Source organism: Pseudochaenichthys georgianus, chromosome 15 (genome assembly GCF_902827115.2).
Source record: "Pseudochaenichthys georgianus chromosome 15, fPseGeo1.2, whole genome shotgun sequence".
NCBI classification, from domain to species: Eukaryota; Metazoa; Chordata; class Actinopteri; order Perciformes; family Channichthyidae; genus Pseudochaenichthys; species Pseudochaenichthys georgianus.
The window spans coordinates 35,625,942-35,648,156 of NC_047517.1; the positions used below are offsets into that span (position 1 = coordinate 35,625,942).

Genomic DNA, 22,215 nt, shown 5'->3' on the forward strand with positions numbered 1-22,215 from the left:
GTGTGTGTAGAGTTTCAGAGTGGAGTGGTCTTCCTCCAGGCCTTCCCTTTCTGCTTTTTCAAGTGACGGTTGAAAGTAGCCGTCTAATTTGAGCGCTCTAATTACCTGGGATTAAAGACCAGGTGCTATTAAAGCAATTAGACACACAGCACACTCCAGTGCCGAAGACCCTGCACCCTAGCCGGCGGAAAACACACTCGCACACACAAATACACACCTGTGTAACACAGCCAGTGGGGAAAAAAACAAATATTAGCCAGTGGGATACACAGACTTTAAGGGCCACTCTCAACTATTGACTCACAGGTATCGTGGCCAAAGAAAAAACAAATACACGGTAACATTTACACTAATTTGCACTTAAAGTGGTAAAGAACACACAAATACTATCCACTCAACTTCAGGTGCTTAAAAAACATTTGTTTAACTGTTTATTTGAAAGAAATATTCCTTTCTTCCTTCCTGACAAACCCGCAGCACGATACAAACACTGACCCCCGTGTTCATCACAACCCCAACGGATGTCATTTTCTCATCTGGCAGCCCGGACTGTTCCATTACGCTTTCTCCAGATAAAGGTTTAAGAAATGCATCGACGCACTCAAGCTTTCATATCCACCACATATTGAACACAAAACACATCTTCTTCTACAGGAACTGGCTGCATTTCCTTCAGACACAAACACGGGAGGAGTGCAACTTTCATGAGGAACAGAAATGCACCCTGACTTATCAAACCGTTTGCTGTCTTGCCCAAAGGAAGGTGTGCACACGTATGTAGTGTGTGTGTGTGTGTGTCTTTTATCTGTCTGTGTGGATGTCTCTGGATGTGTGTGTGCGTGTCTTTTTCTCTGTCTGTGTGGATGTCTCTGGATGTGTGTGTGCGTGTCTTTTCTCTGTCTGTGTGGATGTCTCTGGATGTGTGGGTGTCTTTTCTCTGTCTGTGTGGATGTCTCTGGATGTGTGTGTGTGTGTGTGTGTGTGTGTGTGTGTCTTTTTCTCTGTCTGTGTGTGTGTCTTTTTCTCTGTCTGTGTGGATGTCTCTGGATGTGTGTGTGCATGTGTGCGTGTCTTTTTCTCTGTCTGTGTGGATGTCTCTGGATGTGTGTGTGCATGTGTGCGTGTCTTTTTCTCTGTCAGTGTGGATGTCTCTGTGTGTGTGTGTGTGTGTGTGTGTGTGTGTGTGTGTGTGTGTGTGTGTGTGTGTGTGTGTGTGTGTGTGTGTCTTTTATCTGTCTGTGTGGATGTCTCTGGATGTGTGTGTGTGTGTGTCTTTTATCTGTCTGTCTGTGTGTGTGTGTGTGTGTGTGTGTGTGTGTGTGTGTGTGTGTGTGTGTGTGTGTGTGAGCGTGCGTGAGTGCGGGCGTGCGTGCGTGTAACACTGACACAGCCATGTAGCTAGCTCGGCTCGAGGGTAGGATTAGCGGAGAGCATTGCCTCGGCCCACAAACATTCCATATTAAAAAATGAAAAGGCAACCTTCATTACTATCAGTGGCACATAACCTCCCCTCTTCCTCCTCCTCGGCCACTATTATACACGGCCCTAACAGCCCGGGCGAAAAATACAAGCCACTGACAAGAGATTCCATTATTCCTGATGCCTCAGTGTCAACAACATACATCCGACGGGGCAGAGAAAGAAAAAAAATGGAAGAAGGGGAAAGGGATGTGAGAGAAAGAGGGGGGTTAAGCTCACTACAATGCCTGAATGACAAGATAGGAGGAAACCTGGGAATGGAAGCTTCCAGGAGAATTTGTTTAAAGTGTCAAAAGTGTCATCTTTGGGAGGGTTAATGTGATTTGAGATCTGGAATCGGGGGTAAAAAAAGCGGATGAACCGTGATATGTGAAATTAGAAAATAGTCACAGGTCGATCTTAGGTCTCAAGCAAAAGAACAATTCTGCAGCGAGAGTGGAAATTGTTTCTTTTAGATTTGGCCAATTTCTACTGTACTGTATGAAGAAATGAGTAATCCGAAATGCCTTTTAGAGAAACTGAGTTTAACTGTCCTATACACACAGTAAATCCTTTTTTCACCAACATCATGCACGGCGAGAAATTGGAAGGGTATCACAGGTTTAGTGTATACACTTGCTGAATGTGTGGATTACAATACCAGCAATATACTGAAGATATAATACATTTTAAGTCAATCGAAAAGTATGACTTTATTATTAAACTTATTTTGTATTCCTTTTTCCCAGCAACCAAACAGTACTCCTTGATTTAGAAAGTCTTTTTAACACTGTGCCTAATTGCAGCTTGGGGTTAAAAGCAGTCTACTTCCTGGTCAACCTGTTGGCCAACATGAAGATAGACAAATGTAATCAAAAGTTGAATAGCATTATACATGATTAATTTACTAAAAACAATGACGGCTATTAAAACTGCCCTTTCAGAAACATGAAAAAAGACACAAGTGAAACGTTTTAAGTGGCAGCTTTGTCTCTCCCTCTGGGGCAAACCGCTTCAATGGAAACGTAACTGGCCTCGACCCAATGACATAAACCCACGACTCTGTGGAGAGACAAGAGCTTCCGTGTCCTTCCAATCTCACTTTCATGGCTTCAAAGCGGTGTCAGAGAGTGTCAGATTTGAGGAGGTGTTGAATCTCATACTCTTTAAAACTTGTAATCCGCTCAAGGAGCCTACGGCAAAAAAAGAAAAAGTCCATATACACACACACACACACACACACACACACACACACACACACACACACACACACACACACACACACACACACACACACACACACACACACACACACACACACACACACACACACACACACACACACACACACACTTGAAAACATTAATACCTGTTCACATTTAAGAGGATAAAGGTTAGTGCACTTAAGTGGCCTGTCCATCCTGCTCCTGAAAGCTCTCATCTGATTGGCTGAGCCCCAACTACCAACACTCTCAATTATTTAATTGCACCTTCAATCAAAACAAGCAATTTGTTTAATCTGGGGGCTTTCTGCGTCCGACGTGTTCACATTAGAAAAGACAGAGCGAAAAAGAAGCCCGTGAAATTATGCTTCGGATTTCAAACGTTGCCTGCATGAGAGCAGAGGGGAGGAAGTCCAATCAAAAGTTCAATTATGTAAATGGAGATGTGGAGTGGATGGAACAATAGCGAAGAAGGGGGGGGGGGGGACGGGACAAAAGGCAGGAACGGGAGAGGAGAGCGAATGTAGCGTGAAAAATAATACACATTAACATACAAAGGATATATCGCATTACTGCTGTAATCACACCGAGGAGGGGCTCCTTCCAGAGAGAGCCGTGAGAGAAAGTGTGTGTGCATGTGTGTGTGACTGTGCATGTAGACACTGTTTAGTTAAGCCGGGCATCACTTTATGTGTGTGAACAGGTGGAGAGAGCACCCATTACACCTGAGAGCGGAATATATGACACACTGAACCGGCTGCTTCTGAGCAAGGCCACCTCAAAAGAAAAGATATATCCTAAAGTGGGAACATGTGTTACATTCATCATGATGGTGACGTGGGGCTGCGAGGGATTCTCTCAGAAGCAGATATTACATTCTCTCCCATTTACATTTCATTTCCCATCTCGCAGTGAGCCTGCAGGCCAAGACAGAGGGCCTCTGGGCGGTTGGCTACTGAGATGGAAAATTCAAAAATCAGGAAAAAGCAGTTTCCTTTTCCAGGACACTTTTTTGCTTCCAAGGACTCTTCTGCTCCAAAGGCATAACCATGCAAAGCAGCAGAAAAGGGAGAGCACAGGCATGGCTTTGAAATTGAAATAAAAACCATTCACTGAAAAAAAACATCATGAAATAACACCGTTTGGAGGAGGCGGCAGACAAAGGAGTGATGGTGCCAGCCTGCAGTGTGCCCACCCGCCCGCTTCACGCCTAACATGTAACGCAGGGGCATAATGCGGTGTAAGCGCTGGCTTTAGCTTGTCATGGAAGCGGCAGTAGCATTACCCACACTCACACCTCTGCAAATTAGCTTTGGCTGGGGGGGGGGAATTACACGCAGGTTTGGGATTGAGAGGGTGTATGTGCGGTAAGGGGGTTGGGGTTGATGGTAGAGAACGTAGGATCCAGTTAGAAACAAAACGAGACATCTGATGGTACTGATGCCGAGTGCACCTCCATCTCTTCCCTCGTACACAGATCCACTCGAAGATATTACAAACTGCGCTCGTCAAACACTACTCCTGCACGAGATCCACACCTTTCTTAAACATTCAGTCAACAGCGCAGAGAAGGACTTCAAAGCCAGTTTACACCTGTCTCGTAGTAGTAGTGGTAGTAGTAGTAGTGGTAGTAGTAGTGGTAGTGGTAGTGGTAGTAGTAGTAGTGGTAGTGGTAGTGGTAGTGGTAGTGGTAGTGGTAGTGGTAGTGGTAGTGGTAGTGGTAGTGGTAGTGGTAGCGGTAGTGGTAGCGGTAGCGGTAGCGGTAGCGGTAGCGGTAGCGGTAGCAGTAGTAGCAGTAGACAGACAGACTCAGGGCACTACAGAACCCAGAAGACAACACAAACACATAGCGCAAAGATGACAGGCATAGCAGTTCAACATATAAAAACTCTAAAACAATATTGCTGTGGTTCAATCAGTCATTAAAATCAGCATCAGGCAAAGCAGCTACATGTGTGTACCAGGGTGTCTATAATAGGGACATTGAAGGTGCGGGGGGAGACAAAGGATGTATGGGCTGTGGGGATCTTTAGCAGGATGCTTGTAGCTGACCGGGTGTTGTGCGTAGGGGGTGTGCAGAGTTGCATTAATTGTGTGAGGTAGAAGGCGGTGAGGCCTAGGAGTGTTTGGTAAACAAACATCAGCCAGTGGATGTTACGCCTGGTCCCAAGAGAGAGCCAGAGAGTGCAGGTCACAGGGGTGTGTCCCGTAGGGGGCATTGGTGGCGAAGCGGATGGCGGAGTGATACAGGACGTCTAAATGATCGAGAGCTGCTTTACACGCCGAGCGGTCGATGGTATCACCGTAGTCGAACAGAGGACGGACAGTCACCTGGACCAGAGAGAGTCTAGCAGATGAAGTGAATGAGGAGCGATGCCTATACAGAAAGCTGAGTCTAGCTTTAACCTTGGTCTGAATCTTGGAGAGATGTTCTGAGAATGACAGATTACGGTCGATCCAAAACCCAAGGTATTTATAAGATTGAACTCGTTCGAGGTCCCGGCCATCGGCGGTCACAGTAGTGCCAGTTTGGGAGGCACCACTGCGGCCAAACCACATGATGTTGGTGTTAGTGGTGAGGACCAGGCCAAGGGCAGAGAGATGTGACTCTTACCGTACCCTCTTATTTTACAGAATCAGTTAGACGTTTTTTTGTACCATTGTGTCACAGTCCTAACTTGCATTCGTTCACGTGCAGCTACTTAAATGAAGTGTGTATGTGTTTAAGTGGTTAGTAACCTGCAGTTAAACCCTGACTGTCCTTAGGTCTGACTAATACTCAGAACTTTAAACGTATTCCATGTGTGCCCCTTCTTCTGGAAGCTTTAATCAACAGGAGCTACCTGTTAGCATTCCTAACCCTGATGTGTCGTGAACTCAGCGTGTTTGCAAGTCATGTGCTTCGAGCTGGACCGATACATCAGCAGATATGGGTGTGGGCACGTATTGATATTAAAATATACATCAACGGACAAACGACTACAAATTGCTGTAGAGAAATGACACAATATGTTGAAGGTTTTTCACACAAGCAATCATGACGCTTTCACACGAGAGCACTCTGATGTTTTTCAAATATGATCATGGGTCTCGCGCCGAAAAGTTCAGTATCTGTCGGGTTATTATAATTTCCTAGGAGCAGCTAAATAATAGATTATACTTAAAGCTGGTCCTTACTAAACTGACCAGAGCGACAGAAGTTAAATAGTTAATGTGTTGAATGTTATACTATTGGATAAGCAAATGAACTTCATGTAAACGCATCTTTATTATGTATATTTTAAAACTTTTCAAGAATCCAACAGGGATCGAGAGACCTCTCTGCTCTTCCTCCACCTCCTCATCTTCCTCAGGCAAATAAATAAGCTTGGAGAGAAGCATGAGAAGGAGGAAGAGAAAGAGGGGGTGTCTCTTATAAATCTATCACGTATTAATCTCCTTTAACTGCCATCTTCAACAAACAAATTAGTGTTGCAATAGATTCAGAGATCAGCTGTGCCGATAGCGCCGCCATTTATCAATTAATCTAAGCCTGGGCCGGGAAAACTCATTAAGAGGCCACTTTAGGAATTATGCTCTGCAGGTAAAGAGGCCGTGTGTGTGTGTGTGTGTGTGTGTGTGTGTGTGTGTGTGTGTGTGTGTGTGTGTGTGTGTGTGTGTGTGTGTGTGTGTGTGCATGGAGGGGTCTTGACACAGCAGTTGTGCAACCCCCCCACTGCAGACTGCCATTGTCCAGCGCGCTGCGTGGGCTCCAAAGTGATGAGAGGGGTGATAGCACAGCCAATTAAAATGAACATAATTACAAAGTCACCCCTTTGACTCCTGATCAGAATACACATGCATCAAAACACACACACACACACACACACACACACACACACACACACACACACACACACACACACACACACACACACACACACACACACACACACACACACACACACACACACACACACACACACACACACACACACACACACACACACACACACACACACACACACACACACGAGAAAATGCTACACTAAGGCAGAGAGGGAGGACTATGACAGGAGCCTCAAGACAGAGGGGGGAGATCGATAGAGGAAGTGAAGGGAGAAAGAGAAAGAAGAGAACATCAACCTGTGGGGCAATAGTTTATGATGTATCATGGATACAAAAACAAGGGCAATAATAATGTCTGTCCCCGACGTATGGATGGGTTGTCCACTTGTGATACATGTAATACTAATGTTTTGGCATGTGACGTTCTGTATGCTAACACGCTCAATGTCCTTGTATTTCATCATGCACACAATTGATGGACACCTGATTGAATACTATCTACTGATTGTTCAAGATGACATTTAGGGAATCCTCAAAGACATTCAGATTAATTTCCTTAATGTTTGTCGATCAGCTCCGATTGTCCTTCACTGGGGATTAGTGTTGGGCCACGAGATCAACCGCCCACTGGTCAGAAAAGCCAACGGCATGTAACCATTCTGCTCGCTAAGCTATCCAAAGGCCACTTTGGGCAGAACTGAGTTATGTGCTTTGTCTGGTTTCTCTTTTGATGTTAAGATGCAATAGCCTCCGATTCAAGTAGAGGCGACCAGACGTGAGCTCCTAGCTGGGGTCAAAGTGTGCAAACTCACTGTATGTTTTGATTAAGACCAAGACAAGACAGTGTGGTCCAGCTAGAGTGCTCGATTAAAAGCTACGGGAATGATCCCACTCTGTGATCCAAGAGTTAAGAGCTGAGAATGCCACTTAGTATTTCCTATAGCGCATAAGAGCACACACCTGCATACCATAACAGTCCAAGAGGGGGGGGGGGTGCTGGAGGGCTTTATAAAGAGGCAATTAAAGCCTTATCATTTCTACACTCGCTCTCCGTTCCTCAAACACACAGTGCACGCACACACTCTGCCAACACACACAATTTGAAAGACAAATCACTCAGACTAATTCATAAGGTACTTCTAAGGTCCTTTTTAAATTGCCGAGAACGGTTGGTTTAATTCAATTAAAATGTAGCGGGGGCCACTTAAGGATGACGGCAGTAAGGTATGGCATGACTAAGTGAGAGCCTTTTTCAAGACTGCGCGGGGGGTCTAAGACTTTCTTGAGGTCGAAGGAGTTTTCAAGTGCATGGACTTCTATGTCCTCACCCGAAGCCCCCTTAAACCTCACCCCAAAACCCTGGATGTTTCTGGGTTTAAGCCCACACACACCTGGAGGACTGGGGCAGATTAGGAGCAGATTAAGATAAAGTTACCCCTTCTTCGGCCCGCCATGTCATTCAAACCCCTGGCCTCTCCGGCCACTGGATAGACGGACACACAAGACAAAAAGGTTTGGTTCATTCATATATACACACACACACACACACACACACACACACACACACACACACACACACACACACACACACACACACACACACACACACACACACACACACACACACACACACACACACACACACACACACACACACACACACACACACACACACAAAAGGACTTTCTGGTCATCCTCATAAGCCATATTAGTCTGCTATAGAGCCTCTCATAGCAGACATCAATCACAGAGGGATTAGTCAATTCCCTCTCTAAATGAGTGGCGAGGGAAACCTCCCTTCAACTCGAAAGCAGGTCTCTCTCTTTCAGAGATTACACAGCGATTTGTTTTCATTTTGTTCCATCTTCATCGTTTTCTGTTTGACTTGCTTTTCATTTCTCTCTCTCTCTTGCTCCGCGTCTCCCTCGTTTCTCTCCTGCTTGCAGCTTGTGAGGTAATCCTTGGCAGATAAAACTAAGGAGGATTTACCAAAGGCAGATTACAAGCGGCGCTTTGCGGAAGGCCCTTTTACACCAGTCGGCGCGGGTATTGAGGAGAGTGAGCTCTTCGCAGTGCTTAACTTGTGAACTCGACATGCACCCAACAGAGGAAGAGGTGGGGAAATGATAGCCGCATTACAGTAACTGGATCAAAATATATCCCTCACAACACACACAAAGTGGCACATTAGTACACACCACACACATGCTGCCTCCCTCGTGGCGACCGTGTAGAAAATTGAATTCAGAATAGTCCCTGAAAACGTGTTAGCATTACATTTTGTATTTATTCTTTTCAAACGATTTAACATTCTGCACTGAGAGACTTCGGATCAGCATCGTGTATCGGGCTACAACTTCTGTATTTGTCTCATAAGACTTCATTGTGTTGCTATAACCTTTTGTATCTTCCATAGTTGTTTTAAAGATGTAGGTTTGGCAGTGTAAACAGGCACATCAAACTGACCCTTGCACAGCTTGACCCAGAACATAACCTCATCTAAACATTCCCTTTTACTTTCCCCACTGTTGAGAAAGGCTTGGATTGTTCAGTAAAGTCTTCTACCTCTCTAACCCCACCTGATGACAGCGATGCCCTGCAGCATGAAACGACCACAGGAAGCCCGACGATCGGACCTATGCTGCATGTCAGGAGAAACTGGGTCTCCTCTCTCCCACCAGATCCAATGACAGACCACTCAGAGACTGCAAATCAGAGTTGGGGAGGGGTCCACATGAGGGAAATGCAGACATTGAGAGGTACTGACTTAGACTTACTCCTCTGAAGGATTATGCTCCTAATATTACACAGCTTAGGGAAAGGCCGGTGTGGCCAAGGGGAGCCGCTGAGTCTTCAGAAGCTCGGTTTCAGAAACGGACCGCGATGACCGCTTCTCGGCGAACATTGATTCCAGGTTCTGAGATGTTAGAGACACAGCTCTCCTCCAAAGGAACAAAGTAGTAATACCAACCACAGTGGACATTTTACATTTACTTTTATTGTCAAGGACCTTTACCTTTATTGGTGACATGACAAACTAGACATGCAGGTATAGTAAGAAGTAAGGAGATTTGGTATGGCACAAGACTCATGTCGATATTTAAATGTAAATACCACAACACATAGTATTTAAATGTAATGAACCACTGTCACACATTATGCTCTAGGACAGGGGTGTCAAACTCAAGGCCCGGGGGCCACATTCGGCCCGCGACTTCATTTCATGTGGCCCCACAAGAGCTTGCAAAGAATATAATATGTTTATTATACGGTTACATGCTACAGAAGCATGTTGCCCATAAACTACATGTCCCACAATGCATCTCAAATATGACTTTTTTCTCAGAATTTGCCTTTTTTTCTTCAAAAATATGCATTTTTTCATAGAATTCCTTTTTCTCAGAATTAGATTTTTATTTCAAAATGTCACTTCTATTTCTTTTTTCTCCAGAATTTGGCTTTTCTTTTTAAATCATTTTGGGACATACGCACTGAAGAGACTTGCAATTATTTGCCCAAGAATTCTGCTTTCAGACGTAGTTAATTACGAAGTTATTACCCTATCCGATGATAATCCAATGCAGAGGCAATGATGTAATATAATACATTATTTTATATATATGATATATTTATATATGTATTTTTATATAGTCTTAAAGTTACAACCGGCCCTTTGAGTGCAACCATAATGCTGATGTGGCCCGCGATGAAATTGAGTTTGACACCCCTGCTCTAGGACATTCTTTATGGCCTGAATCTGAGCATCTGTGTTAAAGGTATATGAAAGTAATCAGAGAAGATGGAATAACTCTGGACCGTATGTAATGATAACAAGACGAGAGACCTTAGACCGGTTATAGATCAGAGGACAGAGATGACTGTCCTTGTCTCTTGGGCTCCCCTCTGTCCTCTAAAAGCATCGCGTCAACCTTAGCAACTCTTCGCCGTGCGGCAGTGCTCCTCTCCTGCCGCCAACCCCGGTGAAAGCTAATTAAGAAATATCGCAGCCTTCTGCGAACTCAATTAAATAATGTTAATTTATTCTAATTTCAATTTGGAGGTAGTCTGAACTGAAGGAGGGGCTGTGAAAACAAAGTCTGCGAGAGGAAGGAGAGCTCTGGCCTCTGCCTCCCCCACGGCACAGGAGCTCACACAACCTGCACAACTCCATTTAATTTGAACCCTTTGATTAACAGAAGTAATCACACAAGCCCTTCAACTGAAGGGGAGAAAGAAAACATAGTGTTGGCTCACTTTCTCACTTGTGGAGGGAATAAGTATGTGTTCAAATGAAAGAAATATACAGTTAAACTTATGGATTATAAGTTTATTGTGAGTAGTTTTTCACTAGTTGATATCAACAAAAGGTGCGGTGAAGTAATGTCCAAATAAAACTTAAAGGTGGGGTAGGTAATTCACTTCAGAAACACTTTTTGTTATATTCCATGGAATGCTCTTAACATCCCGATAGCAATGAATATATTAAATGCTTTGACAATAAATACATAAAAAAAGTCATCTGTGGAAGCCGTGGCGCTGTAAAAAGCACAACCAATCATCTGAGCCGGCCCGGCTAAAGTAACTGGATGGCCTACTTGCCTGTCAGCCTTCCATCGGGGCACAAACTTATCTCGTGCCCTCATTGGTCATGTGAGCGTTCGTGTGTTGGAGGAGGGGCTCTGTGAGGAAGCCTGAAGGAAGGGGCAGATTTTTTCCAGTTGTGTACAGTACTTTCAAATTCTAGCGCACTCGAGCTGGTTTCTCCATTCTTACCTACCCTACCTTTAATAAAGTCTTTCAAACACAAAATATGTTCTGCTATTTTGCCATCATGTCTATTTTATAAAGTGCTGTCAGATAGGAAAAGGGCTAGACTTAAAATGTAAGATGGCTTACTCTTTCTTTGAGTAGATATTAAGATAATATAAAACTTTTTTGTTTAAGCTTTTTTCCTCAGACATATTCCAGCTTCAAACTTTTCTTTATACGAAAATAAGCCAAATAATTCATGAAGCAGAAACTTGATAAAAATCCAAAGATCAGAGCATGTAAGTGTAGAGCGGTCTGACTGCGGAAGAGAGATGGAGATGAAACGGAAAGGAGGAGCAGGGGATCACTGAATTACTGGGAGGGGTGGAATCAGCAGCAGGGAAAAGAGACGGACTGAATCAGACCAGACCGAGATCACAACCCGCCCAACAGGAACTCCCTCTGTTCATTTACATTAATCCCACAGACGTTTCCATCCTCCAGCTCCTTCACAGATGCTAAACCTAAACTTCACGTCTTTGAGGATCTACATCTCACAGGCAGGACAACGGACAGACATACTGGCATGAGAGACACGAAGCGTCTTAGAGTAACTTTCAACAACTTAAGATGGATTTGAATCGCTAACAAAATCAACTTAACGTACTGTATGTGTATTCAAAGAATGAAAATAGTAAAAAAAACAGTTTGTGATTTTCGGTAAAGACTTGTATTGCCTTCTCTTTACAAGCAAGACCAGAGAGTGACCCAGAGAAATACGCTAACGTTACAAATGTAAAATGCTGCTGCCGTCCAATGTTTGAATGAGTGTGTATTAGCACTGTCCCGAATACAATTGTTCGGGCTCCGGACATTCGGTAGTAATCAGCAGCGAACCGCTTCAACACGTGTATTTCGGTTTATTCATGGCATTCATTTTGTTATTCTACATAGTATTGTTGTTTTATAATTATTTGTTAATGTATACAACCCAATTTGTGTTCTTTGAAATTGAAAAGGATATTGCATTGTGTTTGTTACTTTCGTTGCAGTTGTGTATGTCTTAAGTGTAATTTGGCTTGGCTTCCTATTTTTTATGGACATGTTTTTATTTTGAAGGAGAGTTAGCGCTGTTGACAGGAAGTTGTTGTTGCTATGGAAACAACGGAGATTAACGGAGAAAAGTCATATCTACATATAAAGACGGAGAAAGTAAACAATAACGTTTATGGTTAAGCGTTAGCACCCCTCGAAGAGGCACAAGCTCTTACGTTATATTGGAGATTTAAAAAAGAAATACGAATATCCGAATAACGAAATTGAAACCCGAATAGTACTCCAACGAACGAATATTCGGATATTCGGGTACAGCCCTAGAGTGCAAATAAAGATGCTTATTCAAAGTCTTGATTTAAGTCAGTCACTGCTGTCTGAAACATCAGATCAAATCAAATCAAGTCTTATTTATATAGCACATTTATAAACGATTTTTGGTGGAGCCAAAGTGCTGTACATATAATAAAAATAGCCTACAGCAAATACAACAGCACAGATTGTTCAGAATATCAGTATGAGAAAAACAACACCCTCTATCCTTAGATGAGCTCACGCTGGGACTTACTGTCATATACTGTCTTCAGACTCTTCACTGCTTGATCTTAAACATGTGCTTACGTCAAAATATCCACCGCATCCTGCTGTTATTTGCTACATATTTGAATGAGATTGCCCATGCTACTCTTACTCTTTGTCTACACGTGCAGAGATATTGTATGTACAGTTACAGCATTTATATAGTGCTTTCTCTAGTCTATGCTAGCATTTTACAACACTAGTCAACATCCACCCATAATCACACAAATATGCAAACACTAATAGCTGAGTTTTCCATGCAAGGGGCCAATGAGCGACTCTGAGACTGTGACGGGACAGCTGTTTTCCCCCCATGCCACCTCATGTGTGAAGCCTGCTCTGCATCATGGAGAATCAAACAACATGCTTTTGTGACGTCAATAGATAGGCTACAGTACGCATCTACATCTCTATGTCCGGGCTCAGTGGCTCAGTCAGTAGGGGCTTGGACTGGGAGCTGTAGGGTCGCTGGTTCAAGTCCCCGACCAGACCTAAATATGGAGTTTGGACTGCTACTTGGAGAGGTCCCAGTTCACCTCCTGTGGCCTGCCGTGGTGCCCTTGAACAAGGCACCGGACACCCCCCCACCTCCCCGGGCGCTGTACAATAGCTGCCCACTGCTCCTAGTACTAGACTCCTGGTACTAGGGATGCCAGCGATTATTCGAATATTCGCTCCAGTCTCCATAATCGAATATTATTTTTAAAAATCGATTTTATTTATATATATATATATATATTTTTTTTTTTCTGGCTTAGTTTCAACCAAAATATATATAAATATATATATATATGCTAATAATAGTAATAGTATTAATAATTGTAAATGGTCATTGGTAACACCAACAGTTTGTTTTACTGTAAACTTGGAGGAAGCCTGCGTGCAGAGCAGACTGCTGCTGCAGCACGCTACACACCGACCCCGCCCCCACCCCCCCTCTCACATGCGACTAAAGATGAACAAAGCGGCAGGTAAAAAGAGTTCCTCCTCGTGGAACTACTTCGAACTTACAAGTCCAAAGGAAGTTAAATGCAAACTCTGCGAAAAGACGTTGGTCTATCACAGCTCAACCTCAACAATGCGTTCGCATTTGAGTGGTTACAGAGAAAGACGCAGCACAGCCGGCCATTACCAACATGTTCCAGTAAAGAAAGCAACGGAATTCTTTTTTTTTTTCTCCTGGGGGGTGGGGTCGGTCGAATAATCGATTATTATTCGCCAGGGCTGCCGAATAATCGATTTTGATCATGGTCAGTTTCTGGCAACCCTACCTGGTACTAGGATGGGTTAAAAGCAGAGAACACATGTCACTGTGTGTGCTGGGGGCTCTGCATGTGTGACCATTAAAGAGGGTTGCATCCCTCCTATTCTACATGCTAATGCAAATGTGTTAAGCACGGTACCACATGTTTCAATAAATGAATTTGAGTTGTTTCATTCTAGCCATAAATTGCTGGTGCTGAACATATGTTCCACAGAGCTTTGAGCTCTTGTTTAGGCGTGATGTAAATCCAATCCATATGTGTAATACCTGTGTAAGGAGTAAGTGGGTGCCCACCATATGGCCTGTAGATGTCCCGATTCTTCACAGGCTGGCATTGAAGTCGGCCGAGTTAATGCAATGACAAGGAGGATACTACATCGTCAAGACAAAGTTTAATGCCAAAGCTCCAAGAGTGAATTCATACATGACAAGGACAACAGAAATGAACCAACTCAAAATATAACACTATTCATTTTATAGTATATAATACATCTCAATATTCCCTTCCCCACATCATTATTCTCTACTGCTTACACAGAGAAAACTACACATCTCTTCGGCTTTAGCTATTTCAGTTTTCTATTCCTATCCTATCCAAGGTCACTGGAATATTATTTTAGCACTAAGGCCCTGACACTCTAAACTATGTGTAACTATAGTAATCAAACAGTTAAAGCTTGTGTTACCTTTGCACTGAACAAAGGTGTAAAATGTAAATGGGAAACAGAACATGCTAATCTTTTCTCTTGGTTAGCGAAGACAATATTTCATTTAACAAAACACGTATGAAACATCCCGTTCCCTTCAGGGCAGGTTGTAAATGTATAAGGTGAGTATGGTGCCTTTCAACATATCAATTTCTATTCACATCCGGAGATTAGCCATAGTTGTCTGCATGTGTGTGTTTATCTCGGTCCTATATTCCGATTGCCCGTATGAATGCTTGGTAGAAATAAATATAAATGGAGAATACACACCTTGGAAGCTCTATTATGAGAGAGGTAGAGGTTAGTCGTGTTTCGGGGGAAGGTTATAACCGCCCTGGTACATAATCTAGGAATGAAGCCTTAGGCATGCTAGAAACTATAAGAACAGGATACATACATACATGCAGCACAAGCACACATCTATACTCCGCACACGTCCATAGTGTGATGATGTGTTGGGGTTCGTCTTGGCCTCTCATAGTGGGAATGTCTCCTCTTAATCCTCTCTGACTTCATACATTCAAAGGTCATCTCACAGCCTACACATGGCTGACGCGCGTGAGTGTGTGTGTGTGTGTGTGTGTGTGTGTGTGTGTGTGTGTCATAGTGCTTGGTGCGAATAAGAGAAACATATTCACACTATATGTCAACAACCCTGTAGGCCTATCCTTGTTTACTGTGAACATCCTATCTCTTCTTCTACTATTCCCTCGCCATCTTCCTTCTCTTCCCCCCACGGTTCTTCCACCCTTCACTATCTCCCACCTATTCTCCTTCACTGCACCCCCACCCCTCTTCAATCCTCACCCGCTTTTCATTCTTTGCATCCATCCCTCCCTCCCTCCCTCCCTCCTCCCAGAGCTCCAGAGGCAGGGGCATCTCTTGGCGAAGTGTGGCCCACCACAGGCCACTGGCTCTGGGTAATTAAAGTGGTTTAGGCCCCCTCACCCACGGTCACAGGCAACTGCAGCTGGGTGATAAAGGCACTGTGCCATAATTACATGGACGGCCAGCATCACCGCCCAGCTACACTAAAACAGTCAGCTAGCCTGCTGCATGGGGAGTGTGTGTGTGTGTGTGTGTGTGTGTGTGTGTGTGTGTGTGTGTGTGTGTGTGTGTGTAGTAACTGTATAGAGCGTGTGTGCATATGTGTGTGCACAGGGGGTCAACACCCCCTTGTGATCGCTCTGCTGTAGTTAAGCCTCCTGTGTTTAAGCCCCACATAGGATCATTGAGCCACACACACACACACACACACACACACACACACACACACACACACACACACACACACACACACACACACACACACACATACACACACACACACACACACACACACACACACACACACACACACACACACACACACACACACACACACACACACACACACACACACACACACACACACACACACACACACACACACAGCCAATCATTCCCCACCAGTGGTCTGACTCCTGCCGTGAGTGTGTGTGACCATCAGCCATTTAATTAGACCCAGCCATGATTTACCTAATTTAAATAAATAAATAAACATACCAAAACACCCCAATAAACAAATACCTATATTCAAATGAGGAGCCGGGACCATCATGAGCATAAAGAATGGGCAGGAGATGGGATTGTGCAGGCGGAAAAAAAGCTAATGTAAGGACCACTGGATATGGACACACAAGCGCAAACACACACACATGCATACACACACACACTTACAAAAGTAATTCACTTATAATAAAACATCCTACAATGAAAAAGTCAGAATGAAGAATAGTAAGAAAACTGCAGAACTTTGCGTTTTTTACTTCAGATTATGGAAAATATGTACTAAACTATTTGAAGCTTTGGTCCTCTGAAAAACATTACCGAGTGGTTAATAAAAAATAAAATAAAAGCGTAAACCCTTCTTTACTGTGTGTATGTGATGTTTACATTTGTCTATTCAAATTGTACTGTGGATTATAGAATATATTTTTCAGAGAAGCTGAGCCTACATGTTGGGCTGTACCCGAATATCTGAATATTCGTTCGTTGGAGTACAGTGTTTCTTCTTAGGGTCAAAAACATTAAACTCACAACTTAAAATGAAAGCGTTTAGTTTATTTAATAAAAGAGTACATGTTCAATGTGTAAAGTGACAGTAGATATAGATTAGTTGCAATTTGGTGCTATATATATACCTTTTTTTTTTAAAACACCTTGAATTTCAGGGGGGGTGCGGGGCTCCGTTGGCGGGTTGCAGCGCCCCTCCAAGACAATGGTAGGGGAAACACTGGAGTACTATTCGGGTTTCCATTTCGTTATTCGGATATTCGTTTTTTTGGATTTATTGAAATCCCCAATATCAACGTAAGAGCTTGTGCCTCTTCGAGGGGTGCTAACACTTAACCATAAACGTTATTGTTTACTTTCTCCGTCTTTATATGTAGATATGACTTTTCTCCGTCACGTTGTTTCCATAGCAACAACAACTTCCTGTCAACAGCGCTAACTCTCCTTCAAAATAAAAGCATGTCCATACAAAATAGGAAGCCAAGCCAAATTACACTTAAGACATATACAACTGCAACGAAAGTAACAAACACAATATCCTTTTCAATTTCAAAGAACACAAATTGGGTTGTATACATTAACAAATAACTATAAAACAACAATACTGTAGAATAACAAAATGAATGCCGTGAATAAACCGAAATACACGTGTTGAAGCGGTTCTCCCATGTGTGCATTTTCCACGTTTGTTGTTTTGTCATACAGTACATGTCTGTGGGCCTGTTTTGGGTATAAATCGAGTGTGTTGCGTTCAGGTGAAGTGTGTTTACCTTGGGGGAGGAGGAGGCCAGCTCTCTCCCCATCACCACGGCGACTGGGCTGGGCCCGACCGGCTGGTTTCTCTCTCTGTCTGGTCCAGCGCTGGGTTTGGGAGCGGGGGTGCTGGGGCCCAGGCCAGAGCTGGAGCTGGGGGGCGGGGGGGCCCTCCTCTTCTGGCCGCTGCCCCCATCCAGAGAGGGGCTACCAGCGGGGGGGTGCTCGGGGCTCGATGTTCTTGGCTCGTAGAACGGGTTAGATCTGAGAAAGGAGGGTGAGAGGGGGAAACAAAATGTCATGATAGAAAGTGAGCACAGGCTACAATTATTCTTTAAGAAATTAAGTTAAAGCAATGTGCATTGATAGAGGATTATTTAATTATTAACATTAGTTTGACCTTTTGCTTCAAAGATTGTGTTTCTGAAGAAAAACAAATGCAAAATACGCAAGAAAAAAATATAAAATAAAGAAAAACAGGCATTTCTTAATATGTCAAGGGATATTAAAGCAATGCAATTCAGATGTGTAACATATAAAGACTAATGCATACAACGCACATTATAGATCCTTTTTGAAGAGTTATTGAGCACTCTTTAAACGCATCATTTGCTCTGAAATCTCATTGTTGAGTTAAACATCAGGAAATTGCGACACGGAAACGAGAGTTTTGTGCAATACAATGAACGGCATACACAAGTGGAAAGGTAATAGAAGATGCAGGTGCACTGAGGTCAGGTCTGCGTGACCTCATATCCTTACTGCCCAATGTGGACTACTGACAGACAGACAGGCAGGAGCACGAAGGCACACACACACACTCACACACACACTCACACAGGCACTCGTACACACATACCAGAGTGTTATCAATATACAGGCATGCTTGTGGCACTGAAAGCAGGGGCACGGCCTTGAGACATTCACTCAACATGCAACAAGCAATCCTAAACAAACAAGAGAATTGGGTGGAGAGGGTGGGGGTCAGAGCGAGAGTAAGAAAGAAAAAGACTGAGGTTAGAGCTGCTCAGTGTCTATCTAAGCTCAGAGCGATACGAAGAGGGAGAAAGGAGGTAAGTAAAGCAAAGTAGAGCAGGCAGGCCCATAGAGCAGCTTTAACAGACCAGCGCTGGCTAAAAGACATGTGAAAGGGCTCCAGTCAAAACACTGCTCTGCCCTCTTGAACTTTCTATTCTGCTGAGGACTACTCCTGGTGTAAGGGACAGGGCAAAAGAAACATACCAGTCAGTAACCTGTCTGTCTTTAGAAGCCGAGAGGACTAACATATACGGCTTTCTGAGTGACAGCGTCCCTCAACAGGAGAAAACTTCAGGTTTACTATTTAGGGCCGGCTACAGAAGGGGGTCCACACAATAAGATGTTGTTTTAGCCATTAAGGCACTGATTACATGTTACAATGAGCTCTCTTTGACAGTATGGTTTCTTTTATGTGCAACAACTCTGCCAAGTGATAAGCAAAATCGGTTTTCATTGTCCCCACTAGTTCTGCTGTCACTGATTGCCTTTGTTTTTTGAACAGGAGACACAGTAACCCTAACCCTCATCTACTTTTAGACTATCAATGCCGTCAAAGGGGAATAATTCAAGACTGAAATGAAATGGCAAATTAAATACACTTAAGTGATGAAAAACGGAAGAAAGGAAAGTAGAAATGAGCAGAGTCTGAGGAGGAAGTAAAGGATGATGGCGAGGAGGGAAAGTATGAGGCAACAAGCAGATAGGGGGAGAGGGAAGGAGGGGACGACAGGAGAGGGAAAGGAGGGAGACAAGGTTAAAGAATGCGGAGAAACAACAGGGCCCTTGTTCCCGTTGAAAGAGCTGCCTCGTCACTCTGCCCTGATGGGGGGGCTCCAAGTGCCCCTTCATAAGGAGGGGTCTCAGGCGACTTGGCCGGCCACCAGTAAAGCAGCTTGGCAGCCTGAAACCTTCCAGACTGCTGCTTCTAGTACGGGCTACTCAGACATGAAAACCATTTAGGAAAGTATATTTATCTAAAGCAAACCATATAACATAGGCCTCTCTACTCGGACATACACATGCACTTTGTACATACAAAAAGGGGCTTAAGGACTCCTTTTATTGTATTCAATGCGAGAGTAATACATGCAAATGAAAGTGAAAGAAACAAAGGACAAAACATACAAGAGGTACATGTCCTGTGTCAGTAGATTACAAATATGATAAAGAAATTGGACAAATAAAGACATAAAGTCTTACTCATCAAGCTGCTCCTCCTCCTCCCGCGCTGTGTCTGCGTACAGGTACTTGCTCATGTCCACAGGCCGGACTCCTTTCCTCTGCCTGGGTTTGGGGGGTTCTGGGTCCGGCTGGAGGTCCGTGTCGGGGTCGGCCTCTTCGAAGGGATTCCCCGGAGCCGTTTCTGTCTCCGGTTCTTCCAGGTCATCAAACGGATTTGAGGAATCGTGGTCGTAGAAGGAGGTATCTTCAACCCGCTGCCTTAAGACTGGCTGGGCAGGGGGCTCTGTTTGGGCCGAGGAGAGAGCGGTGAGTGCATGTACAACACATGATGCAAGAGTTTAGAATTCAGATATAGCCAAGCCACTAACCAACCGGTGGCTTCCCTCTGGATTGATGTATTATGCTAATGTCAGTAGTGTTTGATTCAGATTTGACATACATTTCCTTACATCAATTAGATTGGTTTTTCAATATTGTGTTAACATTAGTTCACTTGGAGGATAATTCAGAAAAATATATGGTTAATATCATACCATAAAAACTGAGTAAATGTGTGTTCAATTTGACAATTCAAAAAGGCTTTTTGTTTGCCGAGATCCGCAGAAACAAATGAATATCTTTTCAAATGAACGTACAAATATACCAACCTTCAAACCAATTGAAATCGTACGTTTCAAAAGTGGTTTAATAAGATTAGGATGTCCTAAAAAGAAATGTCTAGGAATATATTTATCCAAACATGTGCACAAGGAAGCAAAATCCTAGACTGATACGAACAATAAGGTTCAGATTAAACAAGCAAACAAGCATCAAAGTGGGAGCTCTGTGTGCGTGGGTGGGAGCATGCCACTCAAAAACAAATAATCCATGCTAATACACCTGGCTACTCAGGTGGTCAGACAAAAATATTGGTTTAGCTGTCTGACTGAAAGCATTGGAGCCTCCCCGCTATAGTTACACATGAATACACACATTCAAGGTATGTGCACAACCAAAACCTTTGAGTAGCATCCCCTGTCTCTCTACTGACACCCCCAAAATAAACACTTTTCTTGTGCTAGCATTCAGAATATTAAAGCCTAAAACCAGCTAAAATTACTAAAAAAACATACATGCACCAAAATGAAATTAGATTGATTGCTTTCGTCACACGCGTACCTGTGTCGTCAGGATCATCAAACGGGTTGAGGTGGTTCGGATGAAGGTCGTCATCGGGATCCTCGAAGGGATTTGAGCACAAGGCGGGGGGCACGTCCTGATCCTCGTCGTCCAGGAAGTTCAGCTTGTTGATGAGCTCTGTTGCCACAAGAGTCAAACAAAAAGTCATGAACACGAACGACAGAGGCAAGACAAACAACTACAGCACAACACATCCACCAAAATGAAATGAATACAAACATTCACAAACCCATATTAACCAAAAACCTGCACTTTGGAGTGAACCATGAGCCTTCAAAAAAGTCCTGTGTAAGTAATCCTGCAGCCTGAACTTTTATGTGCTCCACCACCTCAGCCCACTTGATGCATACAGCAGTGGCATTCTGGGAAAATGTGCGCGGTATGGGGTGTTGCTGTGGGGGACAGTGAAGGCAGTAGAGAGTTGCTATGGAGATCCCAGCTGGAAAGGCGGAGAGTTGTCCACTTTATCTTCGTCATCGTCATCGCATGCTGCCATGGTGTGGGTCCGTTTGTAAAGAGTGTAAATGTGTGCGAGGTAGATGCCAAGAAATGCTGCTGGGAGAATCGGTACAAAGAGAACAAGTGCTGTGTGTGTGTGTGAGAGTGTGTGTGTGAGTGTGTGTCGCTTGGTCTATATGTAGGGGGGCTTTGTGAAGTGGTGTTAGCTGATAAGGGGTCCGGCACATCCTCGCCTCTGACTGACAACATTCGCAACCCAGTTTAGGCCATGGACATTAGAGATGTGCATGAGTGTGTGAAAGATGTCCTTATAAGCAATGATCGGATCAAGTTGATTAGTTTTACTGCTGATATAATAATTTCTTGTAAGCCTTACCTATGATTTAATCAATTGCTCATATTAGAATACTCTGTTCGTGATTGTGTTTCTAACTACAAGCAGTGTTTCCTGTGAGAAAGGGAACTTTCCAGAAGGATGAAACGTTACATGTGGCCCAAATGCCCAGTAACGCGTGTGAAAGAGAGAATAAAAGCTGTACCATGAAAGAAACACATCTTCCGGCGCAGACTGAAAACTCATCTCTTTCGACTCCACTTCGAGCGATAGAACTATTAACAAAGCACTTATATACTAATAAAGGACTGGCTTATCTAAAGCCAGTTGAGTAGCACTTTAAATGTTTTGGCT

The 22,215-nt window shown here is 43.7% G+C and overlaps 1 protein-coding gene across 4 annotated transcripts in view; it reads right to left on the reverse strand.

The window, feature by feature from the left end:
• Positions 1-22,215, reverse strand: part of ehbp1 (EH domain binding protein 1) — a 188,199-nt gene that overhangs the window by 89,237 nt on the left and 76,747 nt on the right. For all 4 annotated transcript variants that reach the window (XM_034100365.1, XM_034100363.2, XM_034100364.2 and 1 more), the window contains 3 exons: positions 21,048-21,185; positions 19,908-20,172; positions 17,687-17,933 (listed from right to left, as the gene is read on the reverse strand). In XM_034100365.1, the coding sequence (XP_033956256.1) occupies positions 17,687-17,933; positions 19,908-20,172; positions 21,048-21,185 (650 nt within the window). The remainder of the gene's footprint in view (positions 1-17,686; positions 17,934-19,907; positions 20,173-21,047; positions 21,186-22,215) is intronic.